At 40.4% G+C, this 19,818-nt stretch overlaps 1 protein-coding gene across 5 annotated transcripts in view; it reads right to left on the bottom strand.

Moving 5' to 3' along the window:
• The window catches only part of USP34 (ubiquitin specific peptidase 34), a 239,468-nt gene that overhangs the window by 156,825 nt on the left and 62,825 nt on the right, over nt 1-19,818 (bottom strand). For 3 of the 5 annotated variants that reach the window (XM_079792022.1, XM_079792020.1, XM_079792021.1), the window contains exons 7-14: nt 15,215-15,407; nt 13,175-13,236; nt 7,299-7,380; nt 7,119-7,211; nt 6,540-6,665; nt 6,229-6,358; nt 5,262-5,392; nt 4,070-4,680 (exon numbers count right to left, since the gene is read on the bottom strand). In XM_079792022.1, the coding sequence (XP_079648148.1) occupies nt 4,070-4,680; nt 5,262-5,392; nt 6,229-6,358; nt 6,540-6,665; nt 7,119-7,211; nt 7,299-7,380; nt 13,175-13,236; nt 15,215-15,407 (1,428 nt within the window). Of the gene's footprint in view, nt 1-4,069; nt 4,681-5,261; nt 5,393-5,734; nt 6,207-6,228; nt 6,359-6,539; nt 6,666-7,118; nt 7,212-7,298; nt 7,381-13,174; nt 13,237-15,214; nt 15,408-19,818 lie in introns of those variants that run through there. The other 2 variants (XM_079792024.1, XM_079792023.1) reach the window with 2 other exon arrangements.

The following is a 19,818-nucleotide window of genomic DNA, read 5'->3' on the forward strand; positions in this document are numbered from 1 at the left end:
CCGGATTGCGAGAGGGATGTCCAACTGCTCCCAGATTGGAGAGGGTGCAGGTCGGGCTGAGGGACCCCCGCCTCCCATGCACGAATTTCATGCACTGGGCCTCTAGTAGTAATAATAAATAGCAGCTAATATATACTGAGGTCTTATATGCCAATCATAATAGTCTATGAAATGCTCACAATAAATCAATGACATAAGTCGCATTGTCTATTTTATAAAAAAAAAAAAATGAAGGACAGAAAAATTAATATTAGAACACTAGTGACTAGAATTACTTACTATTAAATACCATAGGTGTATTTCACAAATAATCCAGAAGTTTTATGCTTATTAATAACCCTAAAATTAGGATGTGTGTAAAGTTTCCCTTTTCACTATCATACTTCCATGTAAATGTCCAAAAGCAATTTTACACCTGCTTTTAAGAAATTATTATAAGGAGTTGAAGATACAGATCTGTGTTGTCCAATGAGAGCCACTAGCTACATGTGGCCACTGCACATGTAAAAAGTGGCTGAGTTCCCATCAAGATGGCGGAGTAGGAAAATGTGGTATTCGAAACCTCCCACAAGCACATCAAATTTACAACTAAATTACAGAATATCCATCATTCAGATTACCTGAAATCTAGCTGAACAAAAATCCTACAACTAAGGACATAAAGAAGAAAGCATGTCCAGAATAGTAAAAGGGACAGAGACATGGAACAGGCTGGTCTCATACCCACGTGTGATAGTTAAAAATCAGGAGGGATATCTTGGCTATAGAGGTCTCCCCTAAGAAGTAAGGGGTCCCAGCCCTAATAAGAACCGCCAGCCCAGGATTCCTGTGGCTGGAAGAGAAGTCCCCATAACTTCTGGCTGTAAAAACCAGCTGGGATTGTGGCTAAGACAAAGGGTTCCTAGATTCCCAGGATAAAGTTTCTCTTAAAGGCCCTGCACACTGACTGACTTATACTTGCTAGCTTGCTCTGAGATCTAGTACTGGGGCTTCATCGCAAAAAGTGCCAGGGACACATGGGGAGGAACTAAATCGTCTGGCTTCAGGACCAGGGCTACAGGGGCAGCTTTTTCCAAGACAGGAGTGCTATTTGAGGCTGTTATTCCTTTGCTGAGCCCTACCCCTCCAGAGCCAGCAGGTGGGAACCATATCTAAGTCTCCCACAACCAGGCTAACATTGTTCATTCCACTTTGGTGATTCCCTGAGACACCTGACCCACTCAACTTTCGGGCCCATCCAAGTCATTTCCAATGGTTTTTCCATACAAATGGCCTCTCTTAGCTCATGCTTCGAACTTTCATAAAATCTCTCAAGCAGCATCTGGACTTTATGTACCCCATACCTCTTGCTAAGTAGCACCAGGTCTGGCACTAGTGGCAGCCAGCCTTGGTTTGCAGCTTGGTCTCTCCCAGGCACCCTGAAGCCCAACAAGTAATCATCTGCAAATTACTCTGTAGCTGATGCTAGGTCGTCCTGAGCAGCATGTAGTGGCTTTCCTTGCACCTCTTGGGAGGCTGCAGAGCCAGTGTACCTGATGGACAGCTTCTGCCCATAAGCAACACACTCAAGGGGCAGACATGGCTGGCACCAAAGTCCCACTGAAGCGAATCCTTCTCCATGGGGTTGGACCTTGCACAGCAGCTCCACTGCAGTAGCAGCCAGAGCTTGCAGCCGATTGGTCTGGGCTCAATTCCTCCCAGTGCGTGGTAACAGCAGCCAACTCAACTGCAACAGGACAGGACACACAACCCACACAGGAGCACACATGGAATGCCCAGCTCAGGTGACCATGGAGGCTGTGCCACTGGGCCTTACAGAACACGACACCTACCACATAAGGCCATTCTACACCAAGTCAGGTAGATGTAACAGCTTTACCTAACACATAGAAACAAACACAGCTGCCAGATTGGACAGGGGCTGGGGAGATGGGTGGAAAAGGTGAAGGAATTTAAAGTACAAATGGGCAGAGAATAGTCACAGAGATGTAAAGCACAGCACAGGGAATATAGTCAATAATAGCTACGTATGATGTGGGACGGGTTCTAGATTTATCAGGGTGATCACTTGGTAAGTTATATAAATGTCTAATCATGGGGCTGTACACCAGAAACTAATATAATATTGCACATCAGCTATAATTTAAAATGAAAAAATAAATTGTTTAAAGTGGGTGGTTTAAACTGAGATGTGGTTTAAGTATAAAATATACACAAATTATTGAAGACAGTACAAGAAAAATCTTAATTATCCTTGTTACATGTGAAGATAGCTTATATATTATTGTTTTAAATGAAATTAATGATTAAAAGTAACCTCTTCTGTTTCATTTTGCCTTTTTTAATCCTCACCCAAAGATATTTTTATTGATTTTAGAAAGAGAGGAACTGGAAAAAAGGGGAGAGAATGAGCTAGAGGGAGAGGGAGAGGGAGAAGGAGTGAGGAGGCGAAAGGGGAGAAGGAGGAAGAGAGAGAAAGGGGGAGGGAGGAGGAGGGAGAAGGAGGGGGAGGAAGGAAGAGAGGGAAGAAGGGAGGGGGGAAGAGAGAGAGAGATCAATTAGTTGCCTCCCATATGCACCCTTACTAGGGATCGAACCAGCAATCTAAACTAGGTATGTGCTCTGACCAGGAATCGAGCCCACAACCTTTTGGTGAATGGGATGACACTCAATCAACTGAGCCTTCGACCAGGCTCATTCTGCTTTTTAAAATGTGCCCAACAGCCCTAACTGGTTTGGCTTGGTCCCAGGTTCGATTCCGGTGGTCAGGGGCATGTACCTTGGTTGTGGGGTGTGCAGGAGGCAGCTGATCAATGTTTCTCTCTCATCGATATTTCTACTCTCTGGCCCTTTCCCTTCCTCTCTGTAAAAAATCAATACAATATATTTTTTAAAAAGAAATCACAACTAATAAAAGAGAAACATGCAAATTGACTGCACCTCCACTACGCTCACCAGCCACACCCACCAGCCAATCAGGAGCAAGTATGCAAATTAACCCAACAAATATGGCAGTGGCCACAGAGCTGGAGAGAGCACGAGGCTTGGGTTGCCCCTGGCGATGGAGGAAGCCAAGCCTCCCGCCTGCCCTGGCTCCGCTCAAGGCTAGAAAGTTTCAATTATAGAAGATAAATAAATCCGATACCAGGGCCTCCACTTGGGTGGCCGGGGGGAGTGGCCGGCCTGCAAACCACCACAGGCCCCTCACCCAGGCCATCCCACGCCCCAAGGGAACCCCCACCCTGATCTGGGACACTCTTCAGGGCAAACCAGCCAGCCCCCACCCGTGCACCAAGCCTCTATCCTATCTAACAACAGAGTAATATGCAAATTGTCCGTCACTCCAACACACAAGATGGCTGTCCCCCTGTGGACACAAGATGGCCAGCAGGGGAGGGCAGTTGGGAGGGACCAGGCCTGCAAGGGAGATCAGTTAGGGGTGAGGGCAGTTGGGGGCGATCAAGCCTGCAGGGGAAGGCAGTTAGGGGTGACCAGGCCGGCAGAGGAGGGAAGTTGGGAGCGACAGGGCCTGCAGGGAAGGGCAGTTGGGGGGGGACCAGGCCTGCAGAGGAGGGCAGTTAGGGGTGACCACGCCTTCAGGGGAGGGCAGTTAGGAGCGACCAGGCCTGCAGGGGAGGGCAGTGAGGGGCAATCAGGCTGGCAGGGGAGCAGTTAGGCATCAATCAGGCTGGCAGGGGAGTGGTTAGGGGGTGATCAGGCTGGCAGACAGAAGCTGTTAGGGGCAATCAGGAAGGCAGGCAGGCGAGCAGTTGGGAGCCAGCAGTCCTGGATTGTGAGAGGTCCCTTGAGGGGTTCCAGATTGGAGAGGGTGCAGGCTGGGCTGAGGGACACCCCCCCCATGCACAAATTTCGTGCACCGGGCCTCTAGTAAATAAATAAAATAAAATGTGCCCACAGAAAATTAAAAATTGCATATTTGTGGCATGCATTTGTAGTTGGTATTATATATCTACTGGACAACACTGATCAATAATAATTGTAATTTAATAAATATAAGACATAATTACTTCCCTAAAAGAAATATAGCTGTTTATTAAAGTAGACTTACCCATCATGGTGGTGGTGATGGTGGTGGTGATGGTGGTGATGCTGTGGACCAATGAACTGCCGACAATTAAATAATTCACTCCCAATAGTCTCCCCAAGGAAGTCCCCAGTGCGTGTAATACAAGATTCCTGAGAAGCTTGTGCTATATGAGCAGCATTCATTTCCCCTGAAATATCATGTCCTGGGTCTTCAGAGTGTGAACATGCATCTAGCATGCGTATTCTATTATCTACTGATGGCAGTGACTCAGTGTTAAAAACCAGGTCTTTTCCTGTTCCATTGCTTGTCCCATTTCTTTCTGATGGACCTTGGGAATCCCCTAAGCAAATGCCTGTTTGACTTTCTAGCTTTCTGTTCCGAAGATCTGTACCACAACTGCTTTTAGGAGGATTATGACCATGATCGTCATCTTCATCTTCTTCTTTAAGGGCTTCAATATCTGCAATGTCTTCTGACTGTACCTCACTGCCAGGGCTCCCAGCTGACTGGCTTGCATGGCTAGAATTCACCTCATTGCTAGATCCATCACTATGCCCACTACTGCTACCAGGACCACTGCTTCCATCTTCACCACTGTTGGCAGTTTCATCAGAACTTCCCTGCATGGATTCCTGTATTTAGAAACAAACAGATTTAAATAAATATTTACACTAATAAGAAATATACCTGACATTAACACAACACTTATTTTTAAAAGGCTGCCACAGTGTTGACTCATTCCTTAGAATAATACAGAATGGAATTAAAAACTCAAAAAAAAAAAAATAATAAAGGATCTCAATAATACCACTTAAGAGAAAGATTAGGGCCCTAGCCAGTTTGGCTCAGTGGACAGAGCATCGGCCTGCGGACTAAAGGGTCCCAGGTTCGATTCCTGCCAAGGGCACATGCCCGGGTTATGGGCTCGATCCCCAGCCCCCCTCTCCCCCAGTAGGGGGTGTGCAGGAGGCAACCAATCAATAATTCTCTCTCATCGTTGATGTTTCTCTCTCTCTCTCTCCCCCTTCCTCTTTGAAATCAATAAATATATTAAAAAGAGAGAGAGAGAGAGAGAGAGAGAGAGAGAGAGAGAGAGAGAGAGAGAGAGATTAGGCCTGAACATAGATCAACTTTTATATTCCCAGTTCAAAGGATAAACATGGCAGAAACCCAAAAATCACTTGGGAGGAGGGGGTGGGGGCTTTTGTCATACCTCTGTGTCCGAAAGTCGCTGTTGCACATGTTTGGTTCTATTAATAAGTTGCTCATCCATTTCAATATCACTGCCTCCACTTTGATGGGTGTCACTGTTATCACTGCTTTGAGGACTAGCTGCAGGTGACCCTATATTAAATAGATTTTTTGTTTTACTTCTTTATATTAACATGGATCTATCAGAATGGCACAGTCCTTTGGTTCTTTGATTTACCAAAGCTTCATGCTAAGTAGCCAAAAATATAATCTGTAAATATGTTAACATTTGCCAAGAGGATATACACAATTTCAATTAAGTCAAGATTACCAACAGTTTAAACAAAAGGGTAAGTGAGCTGGATAACTAGTTAAGGGTATATGTCTTTTGCTCAAAAGGGCCTTTATGACTGATACAAATACATGAAATCAGTTAACTGTGATATCTCTAGGAAAGGGAAGCCATGGCGCCATGCACATCTAGACTCAACTTACAAGGTGATGGAGCTGCTCTTCTCAGCTCTTCTTCCTCTGAGGGAAAAGGAAAAAACAGGAGGGAATATTCTAAATGACTGGGCTTCTTTGGGACAGCTTATCAGTTGTTCTTATTACATAGTCAACAAGATACAGGTAGGGAAATCTGCAATAATGTTAAGTCTCCACCACCTGTAGTAGTAGTTGTGGGTGCCTGTACAGAAAAGCCTAAGAAAAGAGTAGTATATGATGTCAGGAGACAAAAATTGGGGTAAAGTTGATAAAAGTTTTAGAAAGTACTAGAAAGCTATATACACATAAAAGCACATAAAAACCGCCTGAAATTATAGCCAGAAAGATGAAGCAACTCCAATTTATTAACCCTTTACAAATACTATAGTGTCCATCTCAAACTTATTTTGAAATTAAGGTTGAACTGAAGTACTAAGCAGAAAATGTACTTTAAATATAGTTATAAACTTTGCACAACTTACTACAAAAAATACTTTACTAACCTTTCTTAGTTCCCATGGGAAGATTAGTATTTAATAAAGATGCAAAAGAACTCTGTTTAGATAGCTGAGCCTTAGCTGCTAGTGCATTATTCCATAATGCTTTAATTAACATTGATGCCAAGTACAATGTCTTTAAAAAAAAGAGAGGTAGAAATTAGAGGTTTTAGGCAACATAACAAATTTAATATCCTTATGCCTAATTAAAATGCTAACAGTAATAAGCTACAAGTTAAATTATCTGAATCAAATAAACTCTCATATTTAATGTGTATAAAAAAATAATAACTATCATTATATTTTGAATAAATTACCTGCTCAGTATGAACACTTGGCTCAAGAGCTGAGACCAGATTAAGAAGATGTCTAAGTGGTACTGGATCCAAATTCTTGATGAGTGAAGGAAATAAGTCATGTATATACCGACTACAATGTTTCAACTACAAAATAAAGGTAGAAACAAGAGTCAAAAATAATTACCCTACATAACTAAATAATTTGGTACCAAAAAAATTATGCAGTTTGTACTTTTTTTAAGTTATATAGTCTTAAAAGCCAAGATAACTGGTACACTAATATTTTTTAGTATGTTAGTAAATGCTAATTACCAAATATCATAAATAGCAGTACATAAAATTGTGAAATTCTACATAAGCAGAATTTTATCTTATCCAAACAAACCATTAGCTTAATTTTCTAGCTATAAGGATTCTAATTAAATTTATGTACATATCATTAATATAAAAACAAATAAATAAATAAAAATGTAGGTCAACACTCAAAACATTGAGCCACACCAGCTGGCCATGTCTCAGTTTTAACCTCCTAGGGGAGTAAAGCACTTAGAACACATAATGAGGAAACACTCAATAAATGTGAGCTGTTAATATTACCTGTGCTGCAGCCCAAATGCAATCAATATGCTGAGTACTCAGTCGCCCTTCAGCTGCCAAAAAATTCAAAATCACTTGGCACTGTTTGATAATCTGGAAAAGAAAAACTTACTATAGTTAATCCTTGGAAATATTCTTCTGTCTTAATAAAGCAGAAAAGTCATATAATCATCCACAAACCTCAATATGTAAATTTGGTCCAAATATATGTTCTACTACATTGTTGCTTATAAGCCAGTCTGCAAGTTCTTTTGCAATGGACCTAAAATCAAATAATAAAAATAGTTAATACATTAAAAAATATTAGTTATCAAAAACAAACAAAAAAACAAAACAAAAAAATATGAGTAATTACTTTTTCCCATGTCCAAAAGGCAGACACAGTTGAAAATCTCAATTTGTTCACATACAAATTAGAAAGAAGTGATTACACACAACTAACTGTTTAGGTTACTACAAAAAAAATAACAAAAGAAAAGAAATGATAATATTACCTAACTTTATAAATAAGTAAAAAAAAAGTCCTGGAAAGTTAGGATAACAACTAACACCAAGTACACAGGTGAGAACACCAAGTATAAAACCAAATAAGTGATGTATTTTCCTACTCAAGGACTTTGCCTTCCCACTTTTTAATTTCCATAGTAAGCACTAAAGCAGGGGTCCTCAAACTTTTTAAACAGGGGGCCAGTTCCCTGTCCCTCAGACTGTTGGAGGGCCGGACTATAGTTTAAAAAAAAACTATGAACAAATTCCTATGCACACTGCACAAATCTTATTTTGAAGTAAAAAAACAAAACGGCAAAAACACCCGCACGTGGCCCGCGGGCCGTAGTTTGAGGACGCCTGCACTAAAGTGTGCAGCGAAGGTTTCCGAATGTAGATTACCAAAAGGATGAAAAAAAAATTTCAAGCCCAACTGCAAGTTTCCTGCGTGATACTAATAAAGATTCCACTAATGTGGTCCAAAGATATCAACTTGTTCAGAACAACTTAATTTACCAACATCTCATCTATCGTTTCAAAAAAATAATCTTTTTATTTTAGAATGGTTTTAGGTTATTATCCTTCTTTACCAACATCTCATCCATCATTTCAAAAAAAAAATAAACTTTTTATTTTAGAATGGTTTTAGGTTATTTACCCTTCTTTTTAAAAATTTATCTTTATTGTTGAAAGTATTACAGATGTTCCTTTTTTTCCCATCATTGACCCCCTTCACCCTACTCCCTCCCCCACTCCAGGGGTTCACCGAACTATTGTCTGTGTCCATGGGTTATGCATATATGCATATAAATTTTTTGGTTAATCTCTTCCCATCCCCCACCCCCCCCCAATCCACTTTCCCCTCTGAGATTCGTCAGTATATTCCATGCTTCCATGTGCCTGGACGTGTTTTGTTCATAAGTTTATTTTATTAAATTCCACAATATTTTCTTTATTAAATTCCACAAATGAGTGAGATCATGTGATAGTTGTCTTTCTCTGACTGGCTTATTTCTCTTAACATAATATTCTCCAGGTTCCTCCATGCTGTCTCAAAGGCTAAGAAATACTTTTTCACAGCTGCATAGTATTCCATTGTGTAAATACACCACATCTTTTTCATACACTCATCTACTGATGGCCACTTGGGCTGTTCCAGATCTTAGCTGTTGTAAATAGCACTGCTATGAACATAGGGATACATACACTCTTTCTGATTACCTTTCATTTTTTAAGAACTATCTAAAAACTATTCTCACCCTAGCTCCGTGGTCGGCAAACTGCGGCTCGCGAGCCACATGCAGCTCTTTGGCCCCTTGAGTGTGGCTCTTCCACAAAATACCACGGCCTGGGCGAGTCTATTTTGAAGAAGTGGCGTTAGAAGAAGTTTAAGTTTAAAAATTTTGGCTCTCAAAAGAAATTTCAATCATTGTACTGTTGATATTTGGCTCTGTTGACTAATGAGTTTGCCGACCACTGCCCTAGCTGGTTTGGTTCAGTGGATAGAGCATTGGCCTGCAGACTGAAGGGTCCTGGGTTCGATTCTAGGCAAGGGCACATGCCCAGGTTGAGGGCTCGGTCCCCATTGTGGGGTGTGCAGAAGGCAGCCAGTCAATGATTCTCTCTCATCATTGATGTTTCCATCTCTCTCTCCTCCCTTCCTCTCTGAAATCAATAAAAATATATTTTAAATATAAATAAATAAAAGCTATTCTCTCTTAAGAGTAATAACTCACTCAGTGGCATACAAGTTAACCTATTTATGTTAGTTCTCCCAATAAGATAGTGTGGGTTTATCAGTTGTCTTTTACAACTTTGAGATATACATAACATCTAATAAACTGAACTTACAGGGTGGGGCAAAAGTTAAGTTTACAGTTATGAGTATGTGAAACAGTTTGTGCTCATATAATATTGCATTATTTTCCACATAAACAACTGTAAGCCTATTTTTTCCCCGACCCTGTATTTGAAATGTGCAGTTTGATGAGTTAAAACTTGAGTATATATCTGTGTATCTATCACCACCAAGATAACAAATGCATAATCGACCCAAAGTTTATCTATGCCCCTTGTTATCCAGCCCCCACAACCCAATTCCCCAACTAAGAACCTGCTTTGTATTATTATAGATGTTTTCATTTTCTATAATTTTATATTTTAAAAAAGTGATAGAGTATGCACTCTTTATTTAAATTGACTTCTTTCACTCAACAGAAGATGTATCCATTTGTTGCATTTATCACCGGCCATTGGTTCTCTCTAGGTTTTGGCAATTATGTCTAAAGCTGCTATAAATATCTATGTTCAAGTTTTTGTATGGGCATAAGTTTTCTACCTCTTTATTTTTATTTATTTATTTATTTATTTATTTTTTAATTTCTTTATTGATTAAGGTGTCACATATTTGTCCTCATCCCCCCATTCCCATCCCACACCCCTCCCCATGTATGCCCCAACCCCCTGTTGAACTTAACCATTGGTTAGGCTCATACGCATGCACACAAGACCTTTGGTTGATCTCTCCCCCCTCCCCCCACCCTCCCCTATCCTCCCTCTGAGGCCCGATAGTCCGATCGATGCCTCCTTGTTTCTGGTTCTGTTGTTGTTCATCAGTCTATGTTGTTCATCATTTCCCCTAGATGAGCGTAATCATGTGTCACTAGAGATATACTTATAAGAACTGAATGTGAGACAAGCAATAATAGTTATGCTGACAGGCAAATGAATCAGTCTGTAGTGAGTTTCTTTCTGGACCAACAGTTCTTTTGAGACCCAGTATCAATGTCCACCAGTTCCTTATGTGTACATGTCGGCACTGACCCCTCAGCTCTGGATGGTGGACAAATGGTGGTAATGCAGGTCCGATTCCCTCTGGTTTGGTCTCGGCCAGACCCAGGGGCACGGCTTCACCTGGACCCAGGGGCATGTGGCCTCACCCGGACCCAGGGGGTGCACGGCCTCACCCGGACCCAGGGGCGCGTGGCTTCACCCGGACCCGGGACCCGGGACCCGGGACCCAGCCTCACCCCGATCCAGGGGCACACGGCCTCACCCGGACCCGGGATCCAGCTTCACCCGGACCCAGGGGCGCAGTTTTCTACCTCTTCAGATAAATACCAGACAGCATGATTGCTGGATCATGTGGTAAGAGGATGCTGAGATTTGTATGAAACTGCAAACTTTCTTCCAAAGTACTTGCATTTTCTTGCATTCCCACCAGCAATGCATGAGACTTCTCTTGCATCACATCCTTGTCTGCATTTGGTGGTTTAAATATTCTGGATTTTGAGCGTTCCTAATAGTTGTGTAATGGAATCTCACTGTTATTTTCATTTGCATTTCCCTGACGAAGGAGGATGTGGAGCATCTTTTTTTGTGCTTATGTACTATCTGTATGTCTGTCTTTTTTTTTTTTTTTTAGTGCCCTTGACCGGAATTGAACCTGGGACCCTTCAGTCCGCAGGCCAATGCTCTATCCACAGAGCCAAACCAGCCAGCACTGTGTATCTTCTTTGATGAGGTGTCTGCTGCCCAGAGTCTGGCTCTGTGATTGAGCATAGAACTATGAACCAGGAGGTCATGGTTTGATTCCCAACAGGGCACATGCCCTGATTATGGGCTTGATCTCCAGTAGGGGGTGTGCAGGAGGCAGCTGATCAATGTTTTATCTATCTCTCCATCTCTCCCTTACTCTCTCTGAAATCAATAAAAACACACTTTTTAAAAAGTCTTTGGCATATTTTCTAATCTGGTTGTTTATTACTGGATTTCAGTTTTCTATATTTTGGATAATAGTCCTTTATCAGATTTGTCTTTTTATTTTTTATGTTTCTCATCACAGTGTTTATTTTATTTTGTTTATTTTTGTTGTCGTTAATCCTCACTGAGCATATTGTTCCATAGGTCTTTAGAAAATGGAAGGGAGGGGGAGAGACAGAAAGAAAGATCGATGTGAGAGAGATACATTGATTGGTGGCCTCCTGCATTCGTCCCAACCAGGACCAGAGATCTAGCTTGCAACCAAGGTACGTGCCCTTGAGAGGAATTGAACCTGGGACCCTTCAGTCCACAAGCCAACATGCTATCCAAACCAGCTAGACCATCAGATTTGTCTTTTGCAAATATTTCCTCCTATATGTGGCTTATCTTCTGATGCTCTTGACACTGTCCTTAGCAAAACATAAGTTTTTCATTTTAATGATATCCAGCTTATCAATTCTTTCTTTCATGAATCATGGTATTGTAACCAATAGGTCACCCATCACCATACCCAAGGCCACCTAGGTTATCTCCTATATTATTTTCTAAGAGTTTTATAATTTTGCATTTTATGTTTAATGTGTAACCCATTTGCATTAATTTTTGTGAAGGGTATAAGGTCTGTGTCTAGATTTTTTTTAACATGTGTTCGTCCAATTATTTTAACACCATTTGCTGAAAAGACTATCATTGCTCCATTATACTGCCTTTGCTCCTTTGTCAAAGATCAGTGGACTATTTTAATATGGGTCTATTTCTGACCCTCTATTGTTGTCTATTCTTTGACCAAAACCACACTGTCTTGATTACAGTAGCTTTAGAGTAAGTCTTGAAGTACAAAGCTTCCAACTTTGTACTTTTCCTTTCAATAACGTATTGGTTATTCTAGATCTTTTACCTCTCATGTAAACTTTAAAATCATTTTATGAATGTCCTCAAAATAAATTGTTGGGACTGAGCCGAAACCGGTTTGGCTCAGTGGATAGAGCGTCGGCCTGTGAACTCAAGGGTCCCGGGTTCGATTCCGGTCAAGGCATGTGCCTTGGTTGCGGGCACATCCCCAGTAGGGGGTGTGCAAGAGGCAGCTGATCGATGTTTCTCTCTCATCGATGTTTCTGGCTCTCTATCCCTCTCTCTTCCTCTCTGTAAAAAATCAATAAAATATATTTTTTTAAAAAAATTGTTGGGACTGAGATTATACCGCATTTGTACATATCAAGATGGGAAGAACTGATGTCTTCAAAATGTTGAGTCTTCCTATTCGATGACATGGAATATCTTTCCATTTATTTAGTTCTTTGGTATCTTTTATCCAAGTTTTTATATCTTTCAAAGAGTTTTATTTCTTCCTTCCATTCTGTATACCTTTCATTTCTCTATCTTCCCTTATTGCATTAGACAGGACCTTCCAGCAAAATGGAGAAAAGCAGTGGTGAGAGGGACATCTTTTTCTTGCTCCTGATTTAGGGGAAAAGCTTTGAACCTCTCACCATTCCGTATGATGTTAGCTGTAGGTTTTCTGCATCAAGTATGCTTTCTAAAAACTATCATTACCATATTCTTTACTACTAAATTCTCCTATGTAAATAGTATCCTTTTGCATTTTGTGCAAATAAACACTATGTTGGTATATGGGAGAAATGTTTCAATATATTATTCTGAAATCTTATTAAGACTGCACAAATGAAACCAAAAAGTAAAGAATTTCTAGTAAACACTTCAAATCTAATAGTCACAATTATATTTACCATGGAAATAGTCACACATTAAAATGTTATTATTTATGTATAAGTAATGCTCCTACTTACGTTTCTGTGTCTGATACCAATGATTCATTATTGCACACATCATTGAAGGTGTGAAGTTGATTCTATAATTAGAAAAATAAAGTTTGCTAAAATTATTCTTATATGTTAGCAAATGTCAAGAAACATGGTTTGATAATTGCAGATCAGATCATAATCAATAACCAAAACAAAATTATAAAATTAAAATAGAGAATCAGATGTACACATTTCCCAACTAGTCTGGCTATTTCCTTTATCATATTAATACATTAAATAAATTCATTCCACAGGTATTAATTATGCTTTATTCCACTATGCACTCTACAGAGAAAAAGCTGAATAAGGGAAAAACACAAAAACCTAATGCAAGGCAACAATATGTTCTTAAAGACATAGAATTTTGTAAAGGCCCACTAAATACATTTAAGATTTAATTTGGGGCCTGGAGAGCATTATGCTAAGCAAAATAAGCCATTCGGAGAAAGATAAATATCGAATAATCTCACTCATTTGTGGAATATAATGAATAACATAAACTGATTAACAAAAATAGAGCCAGAGACACAGATGCATGGAACAGACCGTCCAATAAGAGGGAAGGGGGGGAGGGTAAGAGATCGACCAAAGAACTTGTATGCATACATATGAGTATAACCAATGGACACAGACAGTAAGGGGGTGAGGGCTGGGGGTGGGAGTGACTGGGGAGAGGTCAATGGGGGAAAAACACGACATGTAATACTTTAAACAATAAAGAACTTAATTTTTTTAAAAAAAGATTTAATTTGGGAAAATGTCAACAAATATTTTCCATATTCTCAAAGTCCAATACATGAGTAAAATCCAGCTAATTCAGAATAACTACACTATAAAAACAGGCAGAAAATAAAAAGTAAGGTTAAGGGAGGCCTTGGTAAACCATAGAAAGCATATCCATTCTAAAGAGTGCAGCTAATTACTTAGCTCTAGCAAATTGTTAATGAAATACAGACTCAAGGATAACAGTTCTTCCTCATCTACACCAACCCCCTCCCCATCCCACCCAACCCCACCCCTAGAGAGGCCTATAATACAGATATCGACCTATTGACAACAGTATTTGCTATTGTACAAACAAAATATTTTTGTTAGTCAAATTTGGCCTATGGTCCATTAATTTGTGGCTTCTCCCTGGACAATGAATTAAGTACCTAATTTATAATCTCTAATTCTTTTTCTCTCTGAAAACATTGGTTTCTAAATGAAAAGTTTTAAAAAAAAAAACAGTGAAGGAGTTGGACCCTGAAATAAAAAAGACCTAAGGTATAAGTCCTTCTAAATCTAAGCCTCAGCTGAAACTGGTTTGGCTCAGTGGACAGAGCATCGGCTTGCGGACTCAAGGGTCCCAGGTTCAATTCCGGTCAAGGGCATGTACCTTGGTTGCGGGCACATCCCCAGTAGGGGGTGTGCAAGAGGCAGCTGATCGATGTTTCTCTCTCATTGATGTTTCTAACTCTCTATCCCTCTCTCTTCCTCTCTGTAAAAAATCAATAAAATATATTTAAAAAAAGAAAAAAATCTAAGCCTCAGTCTCTTCATATTTAAAATAGGGAAAATACAGCCCTGGCCAGTGTAGTTAAGTGGTCTGAGTGTTGGCCAGAGCACTGAAGGATCTTGGGTTCAACAGGTCAAGGGCTCTTCTTGGGTTACGGGTTCGATCCAAGCCCTGGTTGGGACACATGCAGGAGACAACCAATCAATATGTCTCTCTCAGATCGATGTTTTTCTCTCTCTTTCTCTCTCTCCTCCCCTCCCTCCATCCCTCCCTTCCACTCTCAAAAAAGCAATGAAAAAAAAAAAATTCTCAGATGAGGATTAACAAAGAATAATTAAATATAAAAATAAAATAGGGAAAATACAAAAATTGTTTTTAAGGATCATACAATGTAAAGCATGTAAAATAATTAGCACAATGACTGGCATAAGGTAAGTGTTTCGTAAAAACTTGGCATTATTATGGCGATGATGATAGTCTTAAATGTAAATTAAAAATCAAACAAAAATAAAGCAAGTATAACCTACCGTTATCTGACTTAGTCCAGCCAACCTCATTGTCAAAGTAGGTGACATAAAGTACTTAAATGCAAGATCTAGGCTTTCTTTATCAAAGCATAACGTTGTGTCCAATGGTTCTTTCACTGTGCTCCACATTAAGTCAGCCATGTTGCGAGCCGCACTCTGTCTTAACTCCTGATCAGAGAGCTTGCATAAATACCTGAAATGTTTCAGAAATAAAACATATACAAAAACTTGCAAAATATTTCTAAAGACCACTTAATGATTCAATAATATTTCTTTGTTCCATAACCTTCAAAATACAAAATGTTTAGTACAGTAGAACCTGACATCCTGGGATTAACATTTTAAACTATTTAAACTATTTCAAAGTGATGGTTCAAAGATTATGACTTGTGGCAATGTGTCCTTTACTGAAAGGCCAACTTAAATCATTAACTGCAAAGAGCCAAGTCATTTAACAAAGGATTCTACACCTCCAGTAAAGTTTTATTATTCTCTAATACCTACAATGTATACATCTTGTTTTATTAAATTTCAGCTTTTATCATATAAACAGTGTATCTACTACCCTACACAGCCAAAATTCTTTTAAGTGTGAACATTATAAACTTCATTCTCTTTTGCCTTCCAAAAGTCACAAGCCACTGATTTTCCTCTCAGGCCCTAACTATTCTATTTGGTTGGTTTCTCTTCTCTATCTAACCTTTCCACATTAGGGATCCTCAGGCCTTGTAATGGATTGCAAAAAGACCCATATTCCTCTCATCATTTTATACAGAAGTCTTTACAACGTTACTGTTCCACTCTTCCCATCAAGAGGTGTAATCTAGAGGAGAAACCAAAATGGAGGCATAAGTAAACACCTGAACTTGCTCCCTCGCACAACCAATTCAAAATTACAACTAAAAGACAAAACGGACATCATCCAGAACCACAGGAAAGCTGGCTGAGTGGAAATTCTACAACTAGAAGGAAAGAGAAAAGCACACTGAGACACAGAGGAGGTGCAGAAGTAAAGTGTGGAGGTACAGAGGCGCGCACGCACGGAAAGGGCTGGCAACTGAGGACTCGGGTGTCTTTTGAAATCAGGAGGGAGACACAAGCTCCTGACTGCTCTGAACTCCAGTTCCGGGCGAGACTCTGGGGACCCAGACTCATAAAGGGGAACTGGACTGTCTGGCATCGGGCAGAACTCAAGGGCGGCTTTATTCAGAGGTGCTTGCAATGATTACCGATTACCGAGGGACACTGAGACCCGGGGGCCTCTTAGGGCAGGGCTGAAGGTCAGCCATTGCTGTTTGCTCCACCCTGTTGATTCCGAGACACCGGCCCACCCAATTTACAACCCCACCCCAGCTGTATGCAGAGGCTTTTTCATATGAATGGCCTGGCCCTTTGCAACTAAAATTACCTAACAAACTGCAGCTGGGAGAGAGACCCAGAACATCCAAGGCTCCACAGCAGCTTGCATTGCTTCACAGCTGGGCCTCATCTGGGAACCTCCAAAACCCAAACAAAGAAGAGGAATCTGCAGATCTCTCCATAGCTCCTGCTGGGTGGCCTCAGGCAGAGGCTAAATTTGCACCTCCTTGGAGATCCAAGAGCCAGTGTATACAGTGGTCAGAGTGGGACCATCCAGATTACAACTCCTCAGATCCATAAAGGACACACTCAGGGGGCAGACTCAGTGAGCACCAAAGCCACAGTGAAGCAAGTCCTGCCCCATAAGGGTGTCTCCAGCACAGAAGTTCTCCCATCGTAGACACGACTGATCCTCACAGCCAACTGGCCTGGAGGTCAATTCCTCCCAGTTATAACAACAACAAGACTATGCACACAGCCCACAAAGGGGTGCACCAAGAGTGTCCACCTCAGGTAATTGGGGAGGCTGAGCCACTGGGCCCTATAGGCATCAGGCACACAAAGCCACTCTATCAACACAGGGAAGCAGTAAAAAAAACAGGTCACAAATGAAACAAATGGAGGAAAGCAAACTACTGGATATAGAGTTCAAAACCACGGTTATAAGGTTTTTCAAGAATTTTCTAGAAACCTCTGATAAATTTAGTGAGACCCTCAAGGATATGAAAAAGGACCAACTAGAAATTAAGCATACACTGACTGAAATAAAGAATAATATACAGAGATCCAACAGCAGACTAGAGGATCGCAAGAATCAAGTCAAAGATTTGAAATGCGAAGCAGCAAAAAAACACCCAACCTAAAAAGAAAAAAGAAAAAAGAATCCAAAAAGTTGAAGATAGTGTAAGGAGCCTCTGGGACAACTTCAAGCGTACCAACAGCAGAATTATGGGGGTGCCAGAAGAAGAGAGAGAGCAAGATACCAAAAACCTACTTGAAGAAATAATGACAGAAAACTTCCCCCACCTGGTGAAAGAAATAGACTTACAAGTCCAGGAAGTGCACAGAACCCAAAACAATAGGAATCCAAAGAGGACCACACCAAGACACATCATAATTAAAATGCCAAAAGCAAAAGACAAAGAGAGAATATTAAAAGCAGCAAGAGAAAAACAGTTAGTTACCTACAAGGGAGTACCCATACGAATGCCAGCTGATTTCTCAACAGAAACTATGCAGGCCAAATGGGAGTGGCAAGAAATATTCAAAGTGATGAATAGCAAGAACCTACAACCAAGATTACTCTACCCAGCAAAGCTATCATTCAAAATTGAAGGGCAGAAAAAGAACTTCATTGGTAGGAAAAATCATCACTGTCAAACCAGTATTATATGAAATGCTGAAGGGTATTCTGTAAGAAGAGGAAGAAGAAAAATACAGTAAAGATAAAAATTATGAACAAAAAATACCTATCTATCAACAAGTGAATCTAAAAATCAAGTGAATAAAAAATCTGATGAACAGAATAAACTGGTGAATATAATAGAATCAGGGGCATAGAAAGGGAGTGGACTTACAATTCTCAGGGGGAAGGGGGTGTGGGGAGTGCGGGAAGAGACTGGACAAAAATCGTACACCTATGGATGAGAACAGTGGGGGGTGGGGGGTAAGGGCAGAGGGTGGGGTGGGATCCGGGTGGAGGTGAGCTATGGGGGGGAAAAAGAGGAACAACTGTAATAATCTGAACAATAAAGATTTTTTTTTAAAAGAGGTGTAATCTATTTCACTACTCCCTTAAATCTCAGTTTTGCCATAAAACATCCTTTGGCCAATGGGACATTAAGAGATGTGACGTCAGCAGAAGTTTCAAATGCCTTTGAGCTTGCCATCGCTCATTGGGAACTCTTCTACCACCAAGGACAGTGAATCAGGTTAGCTTGCTTGATGAACGAGATATGGTCAATGCCCCAAATGACATCTAGTCAACTGTAAGACAGATATGAAACTCTCTTCCCCACCATGACCAATAACCCAGACAAGCACAGGACATATGAGTGAGGCTATCCTAAAGCACCCAGTTTCCAGCCAAGTCAGCCCGGATCAGGAGAACTAGCCAAACAAAGAAATGTTAAAAAGCTGTTATTTCAAGCCACCGTTTTAGGAGCTGTTTTCAGCAAAAGCAAACTGATATAGGGCTCCATCCTATGATCACTTCTATTCTTTTTCTACATTCTGTCCCCAGATAACCCCATTCCCTCCCATGGTTTTTAAGTGTTATCTTTATGTTGACAACTTCTAAATTAAGTCTGTTGTTCAGAATAAGACTTATACTCCCAATTTTCCAGTGCCTCTTAAATGTCCTAAAGGCATATTAAAATTAAGTCTTTTAAGTTTTCCCATTCTTTCACATCTCAGTTAATGATACAGCATAAAAGAGAAACTGGGGGGGGGGGGGGGGGTAAGTGTAATCCATGATACTACCCTTTTCTTAAATTCCACAATCACCAATCTTTAAGATTTCATTTTCATTTATATCCACTCACTTTTCAAAACCACCACAAATAATCCTGGCACAGGTAAGCATGATTTCTTTCCAGGACTACTACATTAACCTTTCAATTGGTCTCCTGTCTTCTATTCCAGCCCTCCTATAATTTATGATCCAATTAAAGGCCAAAGTGATCTCTTTTTTTAAAATGAAGTTTATTGGGGTGACATTTTAATAAGATTATATAGATTTCAAGTATACACATCTATGATACATGATCTTTATACTGGATTGTATGCCTACCACCCAAAGTCAAAACATCTTGCGTTGCCATATATTTGTCCCCCTTTACCTTTTTAGTACTCCCCCACCCCCCTTTCCTCTGGTAACCACCATCCTGTTGTTTGTGTCCGAGTTTCAGTTTTATATCTCACATGAGTGAAATCATACGGTTCTTAGCTTTTTCTGACTGACTTATTTTGCTTAGCATAACATTCTCAATATCTATCCATGTTTGTCGCAAATGGCCGTATTTCATCTTTTCTTATGGCTTAGTAGTATTCCATTGCAAAAAAGTACATCTTTTTTGTTGTTGTTAATCCTCACCTAAGGATATTTTTCCCATTTATTTTTTGAATGAAATTAAAGGGAGGGAGAAAGGGAGAAAGAGAAACATCGATGTGGGAGAGAGACATCAATTGGTTGCCTCTCACTCACACCCCAACTGGGCTGGAGATTGAACCTGCAACCCAGATAC

Source organism: Cnephaeus nilssonii (assembly GCF_951640355.1).
Source record: "Cnephaeus nilssonii genome assembly, chromosome: 15".
NCBI classification, from domain to species: Eukaryota; Metazoa; Chordata; class Mammalia; order Chiroptera; family Vespertilionidae; genus Cnephaeus; species Cnephaeus nilssonii.